General features: G+C 35.0%; 1 protein-coding gene across 4 annotated transcripts in view; it reads left to right on the forward strand.

Moving 5' to 3' along the window:
• Positions 1 to 20,889, forward strand: part of LOC113508891 (nucleolysin TIA-1) — a 172,017-nt gene that overhangs the window by 117,342 nt on the left and 33,786 nt on the right. For 2 of the 4 annotated variants that reach the window (XM_026892055.1, XM_026892057.1), the window contains exon 1: positions 5,535 to 5,967. The exons of the other annotated variants lie outside the window; for them this stretch is intronic. In XM_026892055.1, the coding sequence (XP_026747856.1) occupies positions 5,766 to 5,967 (202 nt within the window). In that variant the 5' untranslated portion in view covers positions 5,535 to 5,765. Of the gene's footprint in view, positions 1 to 5,534; positions 5,968 to 20,889 lie in introns of those variants that run through there. 4 annotated transcript variants of the gene reach the window in all.

Here is a 20,889-nt window from a genome sequence, read left to right on the forward strand (position 1 = left end):
GCTTCGTAGATGAGTACTACGGCGTAGCTATGTGTGGCGTGTCTATCCCAATTTCGTTAATGTTGTTACACTGGCAAGTTTATGCAGGGTTGTCAAAAATTAATAAGATAGTTATTTTGAATTTCAATTTTTCTTCTAAAAATTAATAATTTTGACTTTTGGACATAATTTCAGTTTCATTTTTCTTAACAGTATTTTATTGATTATAATGATGAAGTTAGATTGCCATGCTGCGCGCACGAAATAAATTGCAAAAGTGAGCAGAAATATTATGATTTTTTAACAAATATATGCCTTTTACTTTCTTAACTTATATTACATGCTGAGACAAAAACTCAAAGAACGTACCACAGAAGTAATATTTTTTATCATCATACTACCATCTCCTGAGCCAAACTTGATAAAATTTTCATTATACCGAATGATAGCTATTAGATGGTAAATGAACAAAAAAATCGACTAAGGGCCGATTTTTCAATCGCCAGACAACTTTTATCTGACGAATAAGTTTGAAGTTTTGACAGCTTTTGTATAGAAAATATGTCAAACGACCATATTTATTCCTCAAATAAAAGTTATCTGACGATTGAAAAATCGGGCCTAAATCAGTCCCATCCAAAGACAAACGCCACAAAAATATAAAAAAAAAACCGCCGAATTGAGAACCTCCACCTTTTTTAAAATAAGTAATTAATAAAAAAATCGGTTGAAAGACAACGCTCTAATAAAATATCTCACACACAAAATAAATTTAAAAAATATATAGAGCTATATTTTTATCCAAAATTAAACAATATTTATATTCATAAAGGTGTTTATCAAACCAAAGTTATTTACATTAGGGAATACAAAATAAAATCCTTTAGCTGACAACCCTACAAGGGAGATACGTCGAAAATATTAATTTGTGTGAATTTCCAAAGGGGTTGGAAATCAAAATATAAATGTACAGTTGAACGCTTGACTTCCGTTACAAATGAATTACCAAAATAATTTAAACACGGTCAAAAGTCAATCAGATTCGCGAGACTGAGAGAAAAACAAAAAAAAGTCGACAATCAAATTTGAGACCGCATCAAGCACTACTTACCCTCGATTGACATTTTTGAGACAGCGGTAAAGGCAATGCATCATCTGAGAAATCAGTCTAGTTTTTATGGTTTATGAGATATTTTTGGGTGACAGATGGACGGACAATCAATCTAACAACGTAGCCTTTGTTAGATATAATGGTTCCGATTTTACCGTTTTTGGACCCGAAACTTGTTTTTTAAAGTCTGTTAAAAATATATACCTAGATTATTATTGAAAATTCGATTTGCTAAAATACACTGTTTTCATTAGGCAGGTAGTTTGAGCAAAATTGTTAATAATAACATGGGGTTGAGTATACAGACTCAACCCCCCGGGGGATGTCAGCGGTTGTTTTGGGGTTGAATAACAAAACCCGGGGTCGCTTTGCTAAATACGAGCCGTGAAATCGATTGAGGTCAAACGGTGGTCGCTGAGGTCGTGTATCGGATAGGTGATGAACTTTTTTTTATCTTTTAAAAATCTATCGGCGGAAACTTTTAATTGGCTTTAGTTTCGCTATAAATTTGTTCATTCTTTGTTATTATCCGTAAGTTAAAGTAATATAATAAAATAAAATAAATAAATTAAACTCCTCTGTAAAAAACGATTGAAGCCAAAAAGACAGAAAATATTGAAAAAAAATGGAAAAGTTGTAATGAAAATTGGATACCAAATATTGGAATCTGAAATCGCATACCATGCAATTAATAAAAAAATCCTAAATCATTTCAGTACATGCTTTCAACACCAGAACATCTTCTAATATATAAAATTCCCGTGTCACGATGTTAGTTTGCGTACTCCTCTGAAACGGTTCGTCCGATTTTTATGAAATTTTGTATATATATTGGGTAGGTCTGAGAATAGAACAACATCTATTTTTCATATCCCTAAGTGTTAAGGTTTGCACACACTAAAAAAATATTTTATTTTTTGGACGAATTTTTTTTTATAATGTGGCATTAGAAAATACATACGGCTAGAAATAATTCATTAGTCAAAACAACGTTTGCTGGGTCAGCTAGTATTTTAATAAAATAACTAATAGAATTCAACTAGAAATTCTATTTATCAACATTACTACAATCATCCAATTGGTCACTACACAAAAACCTACCCAATCCAATTAAAAAAAATCCATTTCAAAAAAATTACAACCGTACTTCGCTCTACCTCCAAAACGCGTGTTAATAATATATTTAGTGACGAGGACAAAACCGCGAAACAGACATGTATAGATGAAAAAGAGGGGGCATCCATCCTTGTCTAGCAAAGGCATTTACATTGCTGTCTCTTTCCATCCAATACATTCGATAAATGATATCTGTTTTGGCGATGTGTCTGGGTTGAATGATGTGGACGGCATTCTATTAATAAATGAGGACATCACATACAATATTGTTCTGAACACAAAGTAAGTTGCAAAAACACTTGTGTTATGGAATTCATATATAACGAAGGTACCACAAACACCCAGACCCGAGTGTAGAAATGTGAATTTTTACATTGACCCGACCGGGGAATAAATCCGGGATCTCGGAGCTAGCGACACCTTGAAACCAGTGAGTACGCCACTCGACCACGGTGATCGTCATTCTATTGATAATGTATGCTGTACAACCTAGTGTCAGAATTTATATATTTTCTTCTACAATACAAATATCGCATTAAAAATATTTTTCAGTGACCTTTTCCCAACTATGTTGGGGTCGGCTTCCAGTCTAACCAGTTTCAGCTAAGTACCAGTGTTTTACAAGGAGCGACTGCCTATCTGACCTCCTCAACCCAGTTACCTGGGCAACAAGATACCCCTTAGTTACACTGGTTGTCAGACTATCTTTTTACTTTTTTGACTACATGTAACGACTGTCAAAGATGTATGAATACAATAATGACAAAGATGGTCACTTATTTACGGACCATCGCGTCAAGCGTAGCTTAAACTGTGATCGACTTAATATATGCAACCACGAGCTACTCTGATCTTTCGAATTTATAAAGGTAGAATTTGTGAGTATGTAACAGAGCAATTTTCTTGGTTATATACGGTGATTTTTTAGTCGTCTTACAAAAGTAGCCCAGTTCATGTATCCGACGTGAAATACCCCTAGGCGCGATTATTATTTTTTTATCATCAACTAAGATAATAAGTACGAAGAAAATTAAACAAGAGAAATCTGAAATATACTCTTTAAAATGATAAAAACGCCGCCGCCCGCGCCCCTCACCATTGTTACAAGGGTTGGACCGCGCTCGCAACAGAGCTGTTTTTCTAAAAAACTACGAATTGCATCATAATATTGAATACAAATTGTATTTATTTATTTTTTAAATCTCATACTCTCAATACCTATTTTATTATCATGAACGTGTTCTAGTCAATGGATACATGAACTGGGCTGCTTTTGTAAGACGACTAAAAAATCACGGTGTATATCAAATTAGCTGTTGTCCCCGACTTCGTCCGCGTGGTTAGAAGATATAAGTTAGGAATTATCGAACGGAAGCTGAATATTTTTCCCCGTTTTTGCCACATTTTCCATTGTATCTTCGCTCCTATTAGTTGCAGCGTGATGTTATATAGCCTAAAACCTTCCTCGATGAATGGTCTATTTAATACAAAAAGATTTTTTCAATTTGAACCAGTAGTTCCTGAGATTAGCGCATTCAAACAAACAAACAAACTCTTCAGCTTTATTTATTAGTATAGATTCGCATGTTAAATATACTATTAAGCTTTTCTCGGCTTAGCGAAACTTAACGAAGTGTTACACGTAGAATTAGGTCAGTCTTAACTTGAGTGAGCGATGTACCTATCTGCTTATAGATACACTAGCTGTTGCCCCCTGGGTCCGCCCGCAACGAATCGAAAATCCCACGGGAACATACAATTTCGATAAAAACTATCCTATGCGTTAATTGCAGTTATAAACTATCTGTGTACCAAGTTTCGTCAAAATTCGTTTAGTGGTTTTTGCGTGAAAGAGGAACAAACTCTCGTTGTTCATAATATGATTACTTACACGAGTACTGTCTATTTGTGATCCTTAGTTGTCATGTTGTCCATCTCATCATCTTTAATGTAGAGAAAAAAGAATTTATCCGAATCATCTAATTTCGGACCTAACTGGAGTTAAATCATGAGCATACGCGGCGACGCGATTGCAAGTTGAAACAACGACAAAACCCCTTGTTTTACATGCAACGTTGCTGCCACGAGCGATCTCATGATTAAGGATTCCGGAACATTTCTGTTATTTTTATTTAAAGTTAAGTGTTAACACTTTTTTCGTTTCATTTTCTCATAAACCACAATTAATTAAAACTATTGTCGCATCGTGCAACGTTAAACCGTATAACCAAATTTAAGAAGGCTCTTTAAGAAAACCACAGGATAAATTAACAATAAAATATCAAAATATTACTCGAATATAAACATAAACTATACTTCTATCAAATTCAAAATATGATACGGTCATAAATTATATTTTCTCAAAACTAAATTAATGATAATATTCCACAACTTTTGACAACGCCACCTAGTCTCAAACGAATCAAAGCTTGTTTTAAAGATATAAAACGACATATCAAAAAATGCGATTCCAATCTTTTTCGAAAATCTATCTATCAGACTATACTTATTTAATACTTTTTTGACAAATACTCTATTGTTAAAATAACAGTTTTGTAAAGGGGCGGGGTTAGAAATAAGCCTCTTCTTTTTTCCCGGGGAAATCCCCATGGACTTCCTCCGCCCTGGGGAAGGTGGAGAGGTGTGTCGGACTGTTACCGGCTTAAACCCCCGGAGTGCTTCACCCTACCCTTGTGACTGAGATCACGGGAACGCAACGCAAACTACCGCCATAGAAATAAGCCGGTTCTAATTCAACTCACTATAGGGATGATACTCGCTTACTTGCAAAACAGTTTCGCGTAACTCTCAACAAACTATTTAGCTAAATATCTTGTTTCCTATGGCATAGTTTTGAAGCCGTTAAACCGCATAATTTTAGTCTAAACTTTTCGTCTTTGCAAATAGAATTCATTTCTTATTCCTCTGTGAGAAATAGCTAGTTGTATTTAACAGCATCAGAACATGTTCATATGCTTTCTTTTAAAAAAATAATAGTCAATTAAAATGGTACATTTTGAGTTAGACTGGTGATATTTAGGGTTCCGTAAAGGACAAAGAAAGATAGAATTGCAAACGAAATTTGATCACATTTCAAATTTAGTACCGTAGCAATCATTACTTAACACGTTTTTATACACTCACTTTTCTTGTTTGTTTGTCGTTCCCGTTGAATTTTTGCAAATCAATTTTGAGGCACTTCCTGATAAGCTAGCACAGAGTCATCGGGTTTGAAGCTACACTGAAAATTTCAGCCTGCTTGCTTATCGGGAAGTGCCTCAAAATTGACTTACATAAAACCAACCGAAACTACAAACAAACAAGAAAAGTGAGTGTTTAAAAACGTGTCAAAAACACAAAATTTCAGGATTTACAATAGATTAGCTGAACACTAAGAGTATGCTACTGCAAAACATGTGATTCGTCTCCAAAATATAAAAGCTAAGTAGTAGTTAAAAAAGTACCGGACGCAAAAATAAAACTTTATCGGGAGTGTTAACATAAAATGGATTTTTGAAGTGACACTAAGATACATTTTTTTAAGAGTGTATTGTTCAAAATGCTAACTATGTCTGCACTGATGATGCCGGCTGCGACTATGACCACAATGACCAACGCTGGGCCTATACCAGTGGCTGCAGCGACGAAACTGGAACCCAAGTTGCTGCAGCTTCCCCACCCGGCTTTGGTGCAGCAGATGCCTCAGCAAGCTCAACCCCAACCCCACCATCATCATCAGCCCCACAGCAACAATAAAGTTGGTAAGTAGCTTTTTTTTTGTACCAATATATGGAAACACGGTGACGTGTTAGTTCGATCTCGTAGGACAAGCATTTGTGTGTCACGAATGCTTGTCCTGAGTCTGGGTGTCTTGTGCATGCGACTTGAATGTTTATGGAACCCAAGACACAAGGATTACTATACGTCGTAATTTTAACTTTTGATATAAAGAACTCATAATTATTTATTTACCAACTGTCTACTCTTGCATATTTATTTACCAATCGCCCGTCTAGTTTCGGACCCAACCGGAGTCCTTAGCCATGAGCTAACTCGGCAATCACAAGTCTAACTATTAAACAAAAATAAATAATTATGAATCCTCACAAAAATTACAATGAAAAAGAAACTCGTGACATATACGGTCACCCATCGAGTGACCGACCGCGGAAAGGGTTGCTTAACCTGTGATCCTCCCGCTGTTATTTAGCTGCGAGCTTTGGTACCAGTATAAGTGGGATATATTTCTTTCTGTCCCCACCATTAAAGATAATACGTGTGCATTATTGCTTGACATAATTTTGGCGCGAAAATCTGAAATGAAACAGAATTTTGCTCTTTTGAAACAATAGGTTGTGATATTTCCTCAACTTGGTATGATATTTGCTTGTTTATTATAATAAATATGGTCAAATGCGAGCCGGATTTAACACGAAGGGTTCCGTAGATATAGGCATAGCAAAAAGAAATCTAATGTATGAAATTCTCGTGTCAAGGTGTAGTAAATTGAACTCCTCCGAAACGGCTCGACCGATTCTTATGAAATTTTGTGTACATATTCGGTAGGTCTGAGAACAGGACAAATTCTATTTTTCATACGCTTAAGAACATTTTTTTTATTCCAATGTAATGTTTTCTTCTGCACTGGTATGGCAAAATATAGTTTGCCGGGACAGGTAGTTTTCTATAAAATTGACAATCATCAAATTTTTGGCTGTAAGAACCGCTGCTGAACCTAACTTTGACTTTTATTATTTTTTGTTATTAAAGCAATTATAATACATCATCTATGAAAATGTCAACTGTCTACCTATCACGGTACGTAAGTCACTATAGACGAAAAGACGATACGATACCCCACGTTGGACAAGCATTTGTGTGATCCACGAATGCTTGTCCTGAGTCTGGGTGTCTTGAGCATGTGACTTGAATGTTTGTGAAACCCAAGACACAAGGATTAAAATCCTTTGTGCGGGAATCATTCAAAGACTGGGTCGACCTTGCCAAATCTCAAAACACCTAGTGCCCCTAACTTAGTTTAAAAAGTGACTGCTTAAAATTTGATTAGGACATATTTGACGCTTGCCCGATAACTTTGGGGCCAAAAAATATAGCCAAGTGTGAACCAAGAAATCTTTTTCTTATAACCAATTGTCTTCAGTATCAACAGGTAGATTGGTATCAAAAGCAATAAAGTAAAGACGAAATGATGCAAACATTTATGATATAACTTCTTTAGTTTTTTGGGGGTCCAAAAGGTAAAAATGAAACCCTATTGTGGTTTTGCTATGTGTCCGTTACTAGGGTGTATCTCATGAACTGTGGTAGTTAAAGTTTTTACAGATTTCTGTCTGACCAAACATTGTTTTTTTTTACTATAAAAAATAGGGGTTGATCGTAGTAGGGTTAAAAGTTAGGTTTTCATAATAATATATAAGTATTTTATTTTGCTTAATGAACAAAAATCAAAAAGTTTTGTTAAAAAATGTTTGGCATGAAAAGTAAATGTTTTCCGATTCTCAGACATACCGAAAACGTACACAAAATTTCATAAAAACCGGTTGAGCCGTTTCGGAGGAATTCAAATTACTGACCCGTGCCAAGTATCCTCAGCCTTCTTGTGCGGAACCCTGTCTGTCGCTAATCCGACTCGTACTTCACCGATTTTGTTTTATATACCTGTTGAGACTATCATACATTTTTATGGCCGTTTCATAACTTATCTGATGCCTATTTTTGGATTATACGGTAAAATGTTGGGGTCGGCTTCCAGTCTAACCGGATTCAGCTAAGTACCAGTGTTTTACAAGGAGCGACTGCCTATCTGACTTCCTCAACCCAGTTACAGACAACACGATACCTTTTAGTTAGACTGGTCGTCAGGCTTTCAAGCTTCTGACTACCTGTAACGATTGTCAAAGATGTATGAATAACAGCCGAGACCCACAATTTAACGTGCCTTCCGAAACAACAGAACTCCTTATGGTATAGATAGTCACCCATCTACAGACCTACCGCGTCGAGCGAAGTTTTAACCTGTGATCGATCCACTTATTCACTTATAGCTTAGCCACAAGCTCCTCAATTGAAGATTTCAATATTTTTTGCGTGAAGGATTAACAAACATCCATACAAACAAACATTCGTGTCAAAATATCAGTAGGATGACTTTGCAACGTGTAGTCTATTTCTTACCCGACTGCATTAAAGTAGATTATAGGTTTTGCAAAATATACGCAATTTACCTGACTGCCTTACAAGAGGGTAACGTTTAGCTATAGCGGGTGAAACTGCTAACAACAGCTAGTCTACATTAAAATCTTGGTTACTTTAGAACTATTTTTCCCCACGTTTTTAAACACTCACTTTCTTGTTTGTTTGTCGTTCCGGTTGGATTTTTACAACTCAATTGTGAGGCATTTCCCGATAAGCTAGCAGGCTGAAATTTTCAGGGTAGCTTCCAAACCGATGACAATGATATTTACAAGTATCAAAACGGCTGGACCGATTTTGATAAAATTTGAATTTTGGGCCTGTTTCCAAGTTTCCATTAAATTACTTTACAGATTTTTGTTCTGTGTCTGGGTGTAATTTATCTATATTATGTATGTATTTAGAAATATATAAGTATGTTTATCAGTTGTCTAGTACTCATAATACAGGCTCTGCTTAGTTTGAGACTAGATGGCGTTGTGTGAGAGTTGTGGAATATTATATTATTATATATTATTGTGAAACAAGCGCTAAATCTGTTATATTCAGTTTTATTTGGTTAGGTTAAAAACCCTGTTCAATAATGCCAGTTTAAGGTCTCAATACCTGAGCTGGTTACTCACGCAGGGGACAACAATTTTCTGTTGTAATGAACACCTATTCAAGACTAATGGGTATTCTATGCAATGGAAATACATTTTTATTACTAAGTTAGAAAGAAGCAAGAAATAAATAAATATTCCACAACTTTCACACAACGCCATCTAGTCTCAAAGTAAGCAGAGCTTGTATTATGAGTACTAGACAACTGTTAACTTACTTATATATTTCTAAATACATACATAATATAGATAAATTACACCCAGACACAGAATAAATGATCGTGTTCATCGCACAAACATTTGTCCTGGGTGGGAATCGAACCCACGACCTCCGGTATAGCAGTCAGGGTCACTAACCACTAGACCAACAGGTCAGAAAGAAATAAAAAGCATTTATTCGCGCTGTTATGACGCATAAAGGTACAAAAAGAAATATAACGAAATACTAAGTAATTAAATAAATAAATAAATGCGGACAACATCACATACATTGTTCTGAACCCAAAGTAAGTTGCCAAAGCACTTGTGTTATGGAATTCAGATACAACGAAGGTACCACAAACACCCAGACCCAAGACAATGTAGAAATGTGAATCTTTACATTGACCCGACCGGGGATCGAACCCGGGACCTCAGAGCTAGCGACACCTTGAAACCGGTGCGTATGCCACTCGACCACGGAGGTCGTCAAATAACATGATTAACAGAAAAGAAATCATGTTTGGAGAAAAATATGCCTTCCATTCAAATTTTATCAAAATCGGTCCAGGCGTTTTTAAAGTTTAACATGGCATTGTCACCGTTTTGAAGCTACCCTGAAAATTTCGGCCTGCTGATAGTACCTCGAAATTGAGTTACTAAAATCCAACCGGAATGACAAACAAACAAAAATGTGAGTGTATACAAACGTGGGAAAAATACTTATGATTATACATAGTATTTAAATTTGAATAATTCACATAGGTAGTTAGATTTTTTTAGTAGGGAGATAAATTTTCTTGCCTAAGTTTACCTGACACTTGGGTAAGAAATTAGTAGTTTATTTAATTATTTATTTCGGGAAAACAAACAGATACACATTATGCAGTAGTACCTTCAAAACGATATAGTTAAGGTCTCGGGTCGAGTCTAAATGAGGCTGACACAGGGCCGTAGAAATTGGCACAAGAAAGGGGAGGCCTATGCCCAGCTGTGGGAGGATACAGGCTGTGGATGATGATGATGGAGTACCTTTTAGAGCAGGGAGTGAGCGCGGTAGGTAGCATAAGACTCTTATTAACAATCTGAACCATTTGGCTTTAAGATTGACTCAACGCCTGTAAACAATCAATGTATGGCAGTCGGGAGCAACGATTTTACTTGCTTCCTGTGTCACGGAGACAGCTAATAATGTAAATTACCTGTTAAATATTAATGTGACCTATATAAAGCAGAGTGGCAACAGTATAATATGTACAGCTAAATGATGCAACGGTTTACTCACGCGTATTTGTCGGGATCGCCCGACTGGCTTCGGACCCAACCAGAGTCCTTAATCATGAGCTGACGTTGGAATCAGTCAGAATAACAGTCGGGACCCACAATTTAACGTGCCTTCCGAAACACGGAGGAACTCGCTATTACAAAGATGGTCACCCATCTACGGACCAACCGCGTCATGCATAGCTTAAACTGTGATCGAATCACTTATGCGGTTATAGCTTAGGCACGAGCTCCTCTCGAGAGATATAAATAATAATAACACTATATTATGTTTAACACAGTAAGAGCCTATGATTATCTATAATAACATGAAATAATTAACTGAAACTTTCATGAAATACTTAGATTATATGATGTAAGATAAAATGCGATATATTTTCCAAAATGGCTGCTATTATAATATCTTTTAGCTAATAAGCCCCCATTATATTTGAGTATGAAGAAAATAATTTAAACGTACGAAAATTAATTTTAATTATACCTATTTATTTTATGAAATAATATATAATTTAGAAGAGGAAGGTACGAATGGTGCCTTAAGAATTCCTTTGCATTGCCACCGCCTAAACGCGGATGACGTAGCACGGCGGTTCAGGTTTAGTCAGTAAGAGTCTGACACTGCCTGCTTTCTCCTTCGAGGTTATTTTTTCCCACGTATTTATAAACTCATTTTCTTGTTTGTTTGTATGTTAGTTTGTTTGTCGTTCCGGTTGGATTTTTGCAACTCAATTTTGAGGCACTTCCCGATAAGCTAGCAGGCTGAAATTTTCAGGGTAGCTTCAAACCCGATGACAATGCAATTCACAACTATTAAAACCTGTTAAAGTTTGTCAAACTTTGACATTTAAAAACGTGGTGATTTAGATTTTTTAAATCTATTAATTTTAAACCTAATTTCTTGGTACCAACTTTTGTTTTCGCTATTATTTCTGTAAGAAAAATCGGTGTAGGTATACAAAAACCGCGGGCCTATTATAGCAAATAATTTACGAAATGATCCCGCGATACCATAAAATCGGTATAAAACTATCCTATATGTTAATCCTGGTTATAAACTATCTGTGTACCAAGTTTCGTCTAAATCCGTTCAGTGGTTTTTGCGTGAAAGAGTAACAAACATCCGTACATACAAACTTTCGCGTTTATAATATTACTAGCTGTTGCCCGCGACTTCGTCCACGTGGTTAGAATTTTCCCCGTTTTTCCCACATTTTTCATTGTATTTTCGCTCCTTTTAGTCGCAACGTGATGTTATATAGCCTATAGCCTTCCTTGATAAATGGTCTATTCAACACAAAAATAATTTTTCAGTTTCGAGTAGTTCCTGAGATTAGCGCGTTCAAACAATCAAACAAAGAAACTCTTCAGCTTTATATATTAGTATACATTATGATAACTACTCGTATATTAACGGTTCGTCCATTGCGCTTGGACAAACCACACGGTTTTGTGCTAACTATTGATTTTGTCCGACCTTGGCTGGTAATGGCAAATGAAATACCTAATATTAATAAATTCTGCGAAACGGACAACTGGGCGATGAAGTGCTAAAATGTTACTGTAAACCTTCAAACAAGTTTGGGGGTTTGACTCAAACTTCAAGGCGGTTAAAGTGTTTTGATGATCGTCCAAATTGCAATCTTGTTTAACTTGTGATACAAAACAGAAATACGCAGTTTTATCAAACGGTTTGAAGGATTTTTTTCCTTTAATAAAACGGTTTGACTATTCATCAAAACTACAATGAAACAAAATATCATCAAACTGTCGAAGATTATTCCATCCATTAAACTAACTCTGCAAAACAGATTAAAAAAAATCAAGGACGTGATAGTTTGACACAATGCTTAAAACGAGAAGATCAAACCTACTTCAGACACAATTAGTAAATCAAACTTAGGAAACGAAAGCAATTTTCTGATATTACAATAGGGATGGTGACAATTTTTTTTTGCAGTTTCCGTCTTGTAGTTTTTTGTATAATAATGGATACGTATTTTTTAATTTGTCCCGCAAACGTAAATTGACCAAATTACAGTGAATGAAACTTACGCGTGACGTCACGATTGAGTTTAAATTTTACTCTATCGTTACGTCACAAGCCCCCTCTCCTAAACTTTAAAGCAGTTAATCTTTGTCAATTCTAGTTTTTCTGAAAAAGGAAAAAATACGTGTCTCATACTTTTCAGTTATCTAACTGAGGGACTAATGAGATTTATTGTATTGATTTTTTAATTAATAACTGGCTGATCTACCCACCTACCTATCCTATCCTCATATCCCATTTATTAAACGTAGGTCACTAATAGGATTCCTATTACCTAGGACACCTATACTATAACCCTATTAGTGAGAGTCACCTATCTCTTCGTCTGTCTGTCAACAGGTAATACGTCATGAACTATGATAGGCCGAAAGTTATAAATATAAATAATATAAACAAACAACAAGGCTAAGCAACGATTGTAAGATCATAAATCTGATAGGTGACCAAATCTTTGGTTCGAAAATATATTTCTTACTCGCAATACTAAGAGTTATGTAGAAATAATCCAATATCTACAGAACCCTTAGTAATGCGAGTCCGTTTCACACTAGACTACTATTTTTATTGTTTTAAAAATTCATAGCATCAATTTAGTACACATGAAAGACTTTATTCGTCAAGAACTTTATTAAAAACACATTAAATTTACCCAAACCAAAAAAAAACAGTTATTTAAACATACATCGCAAAAAAAAATATTACAAGCAACTTGAACTCCACATAACACCGCCATGTTTTACCCTATGGGCCGGCTGAGTAATAAATTTAACTAATTATAACTGTGACCCATATACGGGGCAATTCTTTTAATTAGCCAAACGGTTCTACCCAGTTATAACCGCGCGTAAGGCTTGGTATAAATGGTCAAAATCGATAGATGTATTTTTGGAAAAGTGAAGGAATTCCCACATCAAATTATAATTGGGATAAGGGCAGGGGAATGATGATGATGATGATGATGATGTCTTTAATCATCGGCCTTGAATTAGATACTCTATACTTATATAAAGCTGAAGAGTTTGTTTGTTCGTTTGAACGCGCTAATCTCAGGAACTACTGGTTCAAATTGAAAAAAATATTTTTGTGTTGAATAGACCATTCATCGAGGAAGGCTTTAGGCTATAAACCATCACGCTGCGACTAATAGGAGCGAAGATACAAAGGAAAATGTGAAAAAAAACAGGGCCGGTATAAATCATAACTTATATCTTCTAACCACGCGGACGAAGTCGCGGGAAACAGCTAGTGTATTTATATAAAAGACACCAAGATTATAAGTACAAAAAATGCGTGCAGTTCAAGGGTTGAGACGCCTAAATAAAAACACAGTTTAAATAATTAAGACAAAGTTAAAAAATAATAATAATTAATGAACCACATTTTGTCATGAGGTAACCCACAGTTAAAATTATAAATAACCTGACTGGGCGTGGCTGCGTGTTAAAAGAGTGTTAACTCTTACAGACAAACTAAATGTCTAGTTACGTACTTAATAATAGTTATTTTTTAACCTACTTTAAAAGACAGTCAAAAATATTCAGGCATAACATTTTTCCTACGTTTTTATACACTCACTTTCTTGTTTGTTTGTCGTTCCGGGATTTTTGGGACTCAATTTTGAGACACTTCCCGATAAGCTAGCAGGCTGAAATTTTCAGGGTAGCTTCAAACACGATGACAATGCAATTTACAACTATAAAGACAGCTGGACCGATTTGGATAAAATATGAATGGAGTGACATTTAAAAACGTGGGTTTTTAGATGTTTTTAATCTATAAATTACTAGCTTTTCGCCCGCGTCGATAGATAGATAGATAGATATAGGTTACATCGCGTTTCCAAGAGATATCCTATGTTCTTTCTCAAGGTCAACTCTATATCTGTACCAAATTTTATTAAAATCAGTTATGTGGTTTAGACGTGAAAGCGTAACAGACAGACAGACACACAGACAGAGTTACTTTCAAATTAATAATATTAGTAGGGATTGTTAAAGTTATCTAAAAAACAGTCCTACATAACTTTAAATCGATCAAAATTCCAATTTAACTCACTCAAACTTACAAGTTTGATTCAAACTGACGTCAAACAGCTCGCTCCATGTTACCAAACTACCTCGCCCTCGGTACTCATAACAGAATGCAACAGTTTACATCGGTATGTCCGAACGCTTCGAGTCAAAATCAATACGCGCGCTCACGGACCAAGATGGCTGACAGTTTGCCTTGTTCGAGAAAAATGATGATATAAAATGTTTTAATGATAATTTATAGTATCTTTTTGATAGTTATTATGTTTTTGGAAATGATAAAAGGAAGGTTTTGGTAAAAAAATAATGGGTCACTGCGATTTTTTTTTTTTGATGTCAATTTTTTATTTTTGAGGTTTTCTTATTTTTTTTTTATTTAATTATCACACTAATCTATCATTACAGGTTACTTAACCTAATGCGGTAGCTAGGACTAAACAAAGGTCTTAGTATTTATGTGAGCTAGGGTTTCAAAGATTGTATTATTATGCACAAATGTAGTTGCAGGTCTAAATTCCAGCAACTGTTTTAATATGTTATTTTCTGATAATTCTGATATGCATAGGCAATAAGTTAGCCTGATACACATGCCCATCATTGCTCGTCCTGGAATTGCTTGTTGCTTCATCCACTTTTCTCCTAGATATGAAATCCTTACTATTTACGATTCCCATGTTTCAAATTTCTGTCTTTCCGCGATTTCTTTCATTTTATTGTATTGTTCTAATAACAATAAATACTGTTATTAATACTATTCTGTTTATGAAATGAGAAAAAAAAAAATTGGTCAATGCGAAAAAAAAACGTTTTGATGATGGGTGATGACAAATCTATATCTATACTTCTATACTTAACATATAAAGCTGAAGAGTTTGTTTGTCTGTTTGTTTTAACGCGCTAATCTCAGGAACTACTTGTCCAAATTGAAAAATTCTTTTTGTGTTGAATAGACCATTCATCGAGGAAGGCTTTAGGCTATAAACCATCACGCTGCGACTAATAGGAGCGAAGATACAAGGGAAAATGTAAAAAAAACAAGGCAGGTATAAATCATAACTTATATCTTCTACCCACGGGGACGAAGTCGGGGGCAACAGCTAGTTCTAATATATAAAGCTGAAGAGTTTGTTTGTTTGAACGCGCTAATCTCAGGAACTACTCGTTCGATTTGAAAAAATCTTTTTGTGTTGAATAGACCATTTATCACGGAAGGCATCACGCTGCGACTAATAGGAGCGAAGATACAATGGAAAATGTAGAAAAAACGGGGAAAATTCTAACCACGTGCACGAAGTCGCGGGCAATAGCTAGTGGTTTATTATATGGATAATACAACGGATAGTTTTATCCCGATTTTATGTTAATTTTCAATTGTTAATTTTTTGTATTTTAATCAGCTGTTGATAATTTTACCCGTTTTTTTTATGTATGTATTTTAATCAATTCAACTAAATTTGATTCCAAACTCGATTCGGCCTTGATTCGGCCGTGTTTCGGAATGCACATCAAATTGTGGGTCCCGGGAGTTAGTCATAAAACCTTGGAGGTCGTAACGTCTAGTCAGAAGCTTGAAAGTCTGACAACCAGTCTAACTAACTGGGTTGAGGAGGTCAGATAGGCAGTCGCTCCTTGTAGAACACTGGTACTTAGCTGAATTCGGTTAGACTGGAAGCCGACCCCAACATAGTTGGGAAAAGGCTAGGATGATGATGACGTATTTCTTCTTTCATCTCTTAAACATGGATACAGTGATTTAAAATCTCGTGTGACGTCACTTACCAGTACGCTTTTTACTAGCAAGTGATGTTTATAACCCCCACTACCATATCTAAATGCTTTTTATCTTCTTCGTTTTTAATGATGATAAAATGAAAAATACGTAGTCAATATTTTTTGTAAATCTGTTTGACGGACTAAACAGATTTATTTTATTAGATTTAGGCCCGATTTTTCAATCGCCAGATAACTTTTATCTGAGGAATAAATATGGCCGTTTGACATATTTTCTATACAAAAGCTGTCAAAACGTCAAACATATTCGTCGAATAAAAGTTATCTGGCGATTGAAAAATCGGCCCTTAGTCAAATATCCCTTTTGGTGCTAGTTTCAGAAAGAGTACCTATATGATATCAATTCGATTGTATCAGGAACTAGCTTATACTATTGTTTTCAAACAAAAACGTTACATTACTGACTCTAGTTGCACGGTTCCAAAATGTCATTCTTATGGAGAAGAACCGGCAAGAAACTTCATATTTCGTTTATCTTGAAATAGCTGTCATTTGATACTAAAATTCCCATCAAGTTTGACACAGCAGTTTTTTATTCAAAGACTTTTGTATGTATTTGTTGTAACAATATAATTATTACGCTTGTGACGTATAAATATGCATCGGTACAGAATTCAGAGGATATAGCCGTAACTAATTCATGCAATGGTTGGTGCAAGAGAAAATCAATACGCTCGCAATAAAGCGCGGTGGGCTTTTGGTTATATATATAGACTAGCTGTTGCCCCCGACTTCGTCCGCGTGGTTAGAAGATATAAGTTAGGAATTTTTGAACGGAAGCCCTCGAAGATGAATATTTTTTCCCCTTTTTTGCCACATTTTCCATTTTATCTTCGCTCCGATTAGTTGCAGCGTGATGTTATATAGCCTAAAACCTTTCTCGATGAATGGTCTATTGAACACAAAAGGAATTTTTCAATTTGAACCAGTAGTTCCTGAGATTAGCACGTTCAAATAAACAAACTCTTCAGCTTTATATATTAGTATAGATTTGTATGCACGACGTGGTGGTTCGATCCTCAGTGCAGGCAAAGTACGAGTGTGACTGTTTCAAAGTTTTTTTTTCCTTTTTTGAGTTGTTTGGGATATCACTGAAAAATTGAGATAGGAAATATGGTTAGGAAACCTGAATAACAAATATTGTTTCTCTTTTACAAGCAAAAGTCCTAGTATAAGCCCCAAATCTGCTATTAACAATGGCCGATGAATGAATGGCAATTGGATTAAATATCGATCCATCCAGTCCCTAGTTCTTAGGTAGCAATTATTTAAAAAATCAGACAAATTATGAACCTCGTCCTCTTTGAAGTCGTTCGACAAAAGCTCCTGGTTTTGCCCAACAGTGGGTTGTTAATATCCACAAATATAATGCAACACCATTAAAATCAGATTCAGACGACAACAAAAAATCATTAAAACTAACATAAAGACTTAATCTTAAAACATTAGGAACAGACAGATTTACCGATCTTATTGCAAATGTATATAGATACATTAATATAATATCATAATACCCTAGAACTTATATCATCATCATTATTCTAGCCTTTTCCCAACTATGTTGTTGTCGGCTTCATGTCTAACGGAATTCAGCTAAGTACCAGTGTTTTACAAGGAGCAACTGCCTATCTGACCTCCTCAACCCAGTTACAGACAACACGATACCTTTTAGTTAGACTGGTTGTCAGACTTTCGAGCTGATGTCAAAATATATTCAAATGTATAGTAATGGCATTTAGTGTCTATAAGTGTTCATAACCAGAATGTAAAATTTCGTAAATTATACATTCACAAAAAAAAACATGGCTTAAGGACCAATTTTTCAATCGCCAATTAACTTTTATTCGAAGAATACGTTTGACGTTTTGACAGCTTTTGTATAGAAAATATGTCAAATGGCCATATTTATTCCTCACATAAAAGTGATATGACGACTGAAAAATCGGGCCTTAAACCATTTTTTAAAAAGTTGTACCTATAGCTCCATAGATGGCGTTGGTATCGAATTACATCGCGCTTTTGTTATTTAAGTATAATAATATGTTTATTAAAATATTAAACAACGATTCCAGCATTCAGCAGATTTGGAAAGTATTGGTGATTTAATTTAAACCCTATTAGAGGTTACAATAGATCACATTTTGCCAAGTCTGGTTATAAATAACTAGCTGTTGCCCGCGACTTCGTCCGGTTAGAAGATATAAGTTAGGATTTTTTGAACGGAAGCCCTCGAAGATAAATAATATTCCATTGTATCTTCGCTCTTATTAGTCGCAGTGTGATGGTAGATAGCCTAAAACCTTCCTCGATGAACGGTCTATTTAACAACACAAAAAGAATTTTTCAATTTAAACCAGTAGTTCCTGAGATTAGGGCGTTCAAACAAAAAATAAACAATCAAACAAACAAACTCTTCAGCTTTATATATTAGTATAGATAAGTCTTGTAACTTTGACTTTTCTAATGACGTTAATTGTATCATTTGACTAGAAGGGTAGAAAGTAACATATATTGTAGTCACGACTCTTAAAGGACTCTTCATTTTTTGGAGATTTTTCAGACTAAGTTTTTTTTTACAATTAAATAACCCAACTATGTAAATTTTGGCTTTGTCATTTGATTTAAGCATTGGATTTTAATTGCTACTTAACTATTAATAGTTTTTAATGATTATGTGTTATTTTTTCACCTTAAAGTAGAAAATAAGACTACAACAATTTTGAATCATAAGTTACCGTAATATTTCATTATTATTAATTTAATAGTCCCACTATTGGGCAAAAGCCACCCCACTCTCCCACTTACCTTTCACATAAATAAATATTTAAGCAAAAACTATAAATAAACACACTCACACACCGTCACAAAAAAAAAAGATTAAAACAATATTCCACAAAAAAAATACAGCATGTTTCAAACGCTACCTCCCGTCACTTATACAGGGTGCTCGTAAAAGGATAGCCTAACGAACCGAGAGGGAGCTGATGTTGTAATTTACATATATACAGGGTGTGCGAGAAATGCGCGCATGTATATTGATGGGTTATTTTTAACCGACGTCAAGAAGTAGGTTATTGAATTACCTGCTTTTTCAAAAATGTGTGAAGTTTTTTTTGAGAGTAAAAATGAAGCAAAAGTATATTTCGAAGAGAGAGTTAAAGTGAGCTTGTAGATTTAAATGATAATGTGTACAAAATGTTTGAGATTAATTTCAATTTTTAGGGTCCGTACCCAAAGGGAAACCTTATTGCTATAGGACGGTCGTCTGTTCGTCAATCACCATTCTGTATCTCATTAAACGTCATAACTAGAGTTCTAATTTCCATAGGTGATGTCTTGCTATGGACGGATTATGACAGATGTTAGGGAAATCAATTTGAAGGCTGGTAATTTTCTTTTGAAATTTTGATTTTCAACCGACGTCATAAAGTCGTTGATTACTTTTTTCTTTTAAGAAAAATACCTATCATTTGGTCCCATTAAAAATCACCCTTGACCCACTTGCTTTTATTTAAAGTTGGTTGTAAGGTTTTTTTTTTGTTAAAAATATTATCATAAGTTTATTTGTACGGATCCCTCAGTGTCCTGATTTCAACTCACTCTTAACCGTTTTTTACAGTGCCTCTGTTACGTAACTAATCTTCTTGTAGTCTTTAACCGAGTTCTGTTGTTGTCAGAATACAGCCGGATTAAGCTTGTAAACAACTTTTTTTAACTAACCGGTTATAAAAAATTGTCTTTGACGGTTCAATTTTTCTTCCTCAAACGACTTCAAGAGCAAACGATCTCTTTTCAATTGTATTTTCCTTTGTTTTTTTCTTGTAGAAAGTTGTTTATTCTAATGTATAGTTAATTAATAAGTCAGTTAATTAATACAAAGGTTCTTTGCCGGTTCTTTTACCGTTGCGTCAGCTCATGATTAAGGACTCCGCTTGGATTTCACCCTAGACCCTTAATCCCGAAACGCAATAGTAAACCATGCTTAAACAATTATAAATTAGCTTCACGAAATTTATAATCAAAACTCTTAAAAAATTGCAACAAACCGCGATACATACCTACTTACCAAAATACACTCGAAACTCCAGACTGTTCTTCTAGAACTTTCGAATAATGAATAGTCTATAAACCTAATCCAATATTAAACATTAAACGTATAAATTAACCAGTACAGTGCAAACACAACACTCTCATTTCAAAGTCGGTTAAATCCCAAGTTAGGGTATAAAAAATTCATCCTGTATATTCGCTCTCAACTTTCCGTTACAGCCGAATTTCGACCTTATTTCTTGTGCGTTAAAGTCTATAATTCCTTGTACGTTGGGTTTGATACAAAAGGGGGGTGGATGGTTTAGAGGAATTTGAGCTTTATCGCGTGGGTTTATGGTTGAAATTTGGTTGTTTTGTAACAGAATACGTTACGGTGGATTAATTTTAAGGGTATGGCTAGATAAGTTAGGTTGCCGATGATTATTTTAGATACCTTTTTTTACCTTTGAAGTTATTTGTAGTATATTT

The sequence above is a fragment of the Trichoplusia ni genome, chromosome 3, assembly GCF_003590095.1.
Source record: "Trichoplusia ni isolate ovarian cell line Hi5 chromosome 3, tn1, whole genome shotgun sequence".
Taxonomy (NCBI): Eukaryota; Metazoa; Arthropoda; class Insecta; order Lepidoptera; family Noctuidae; genus Trichoplusia; species Trichoplusia ni.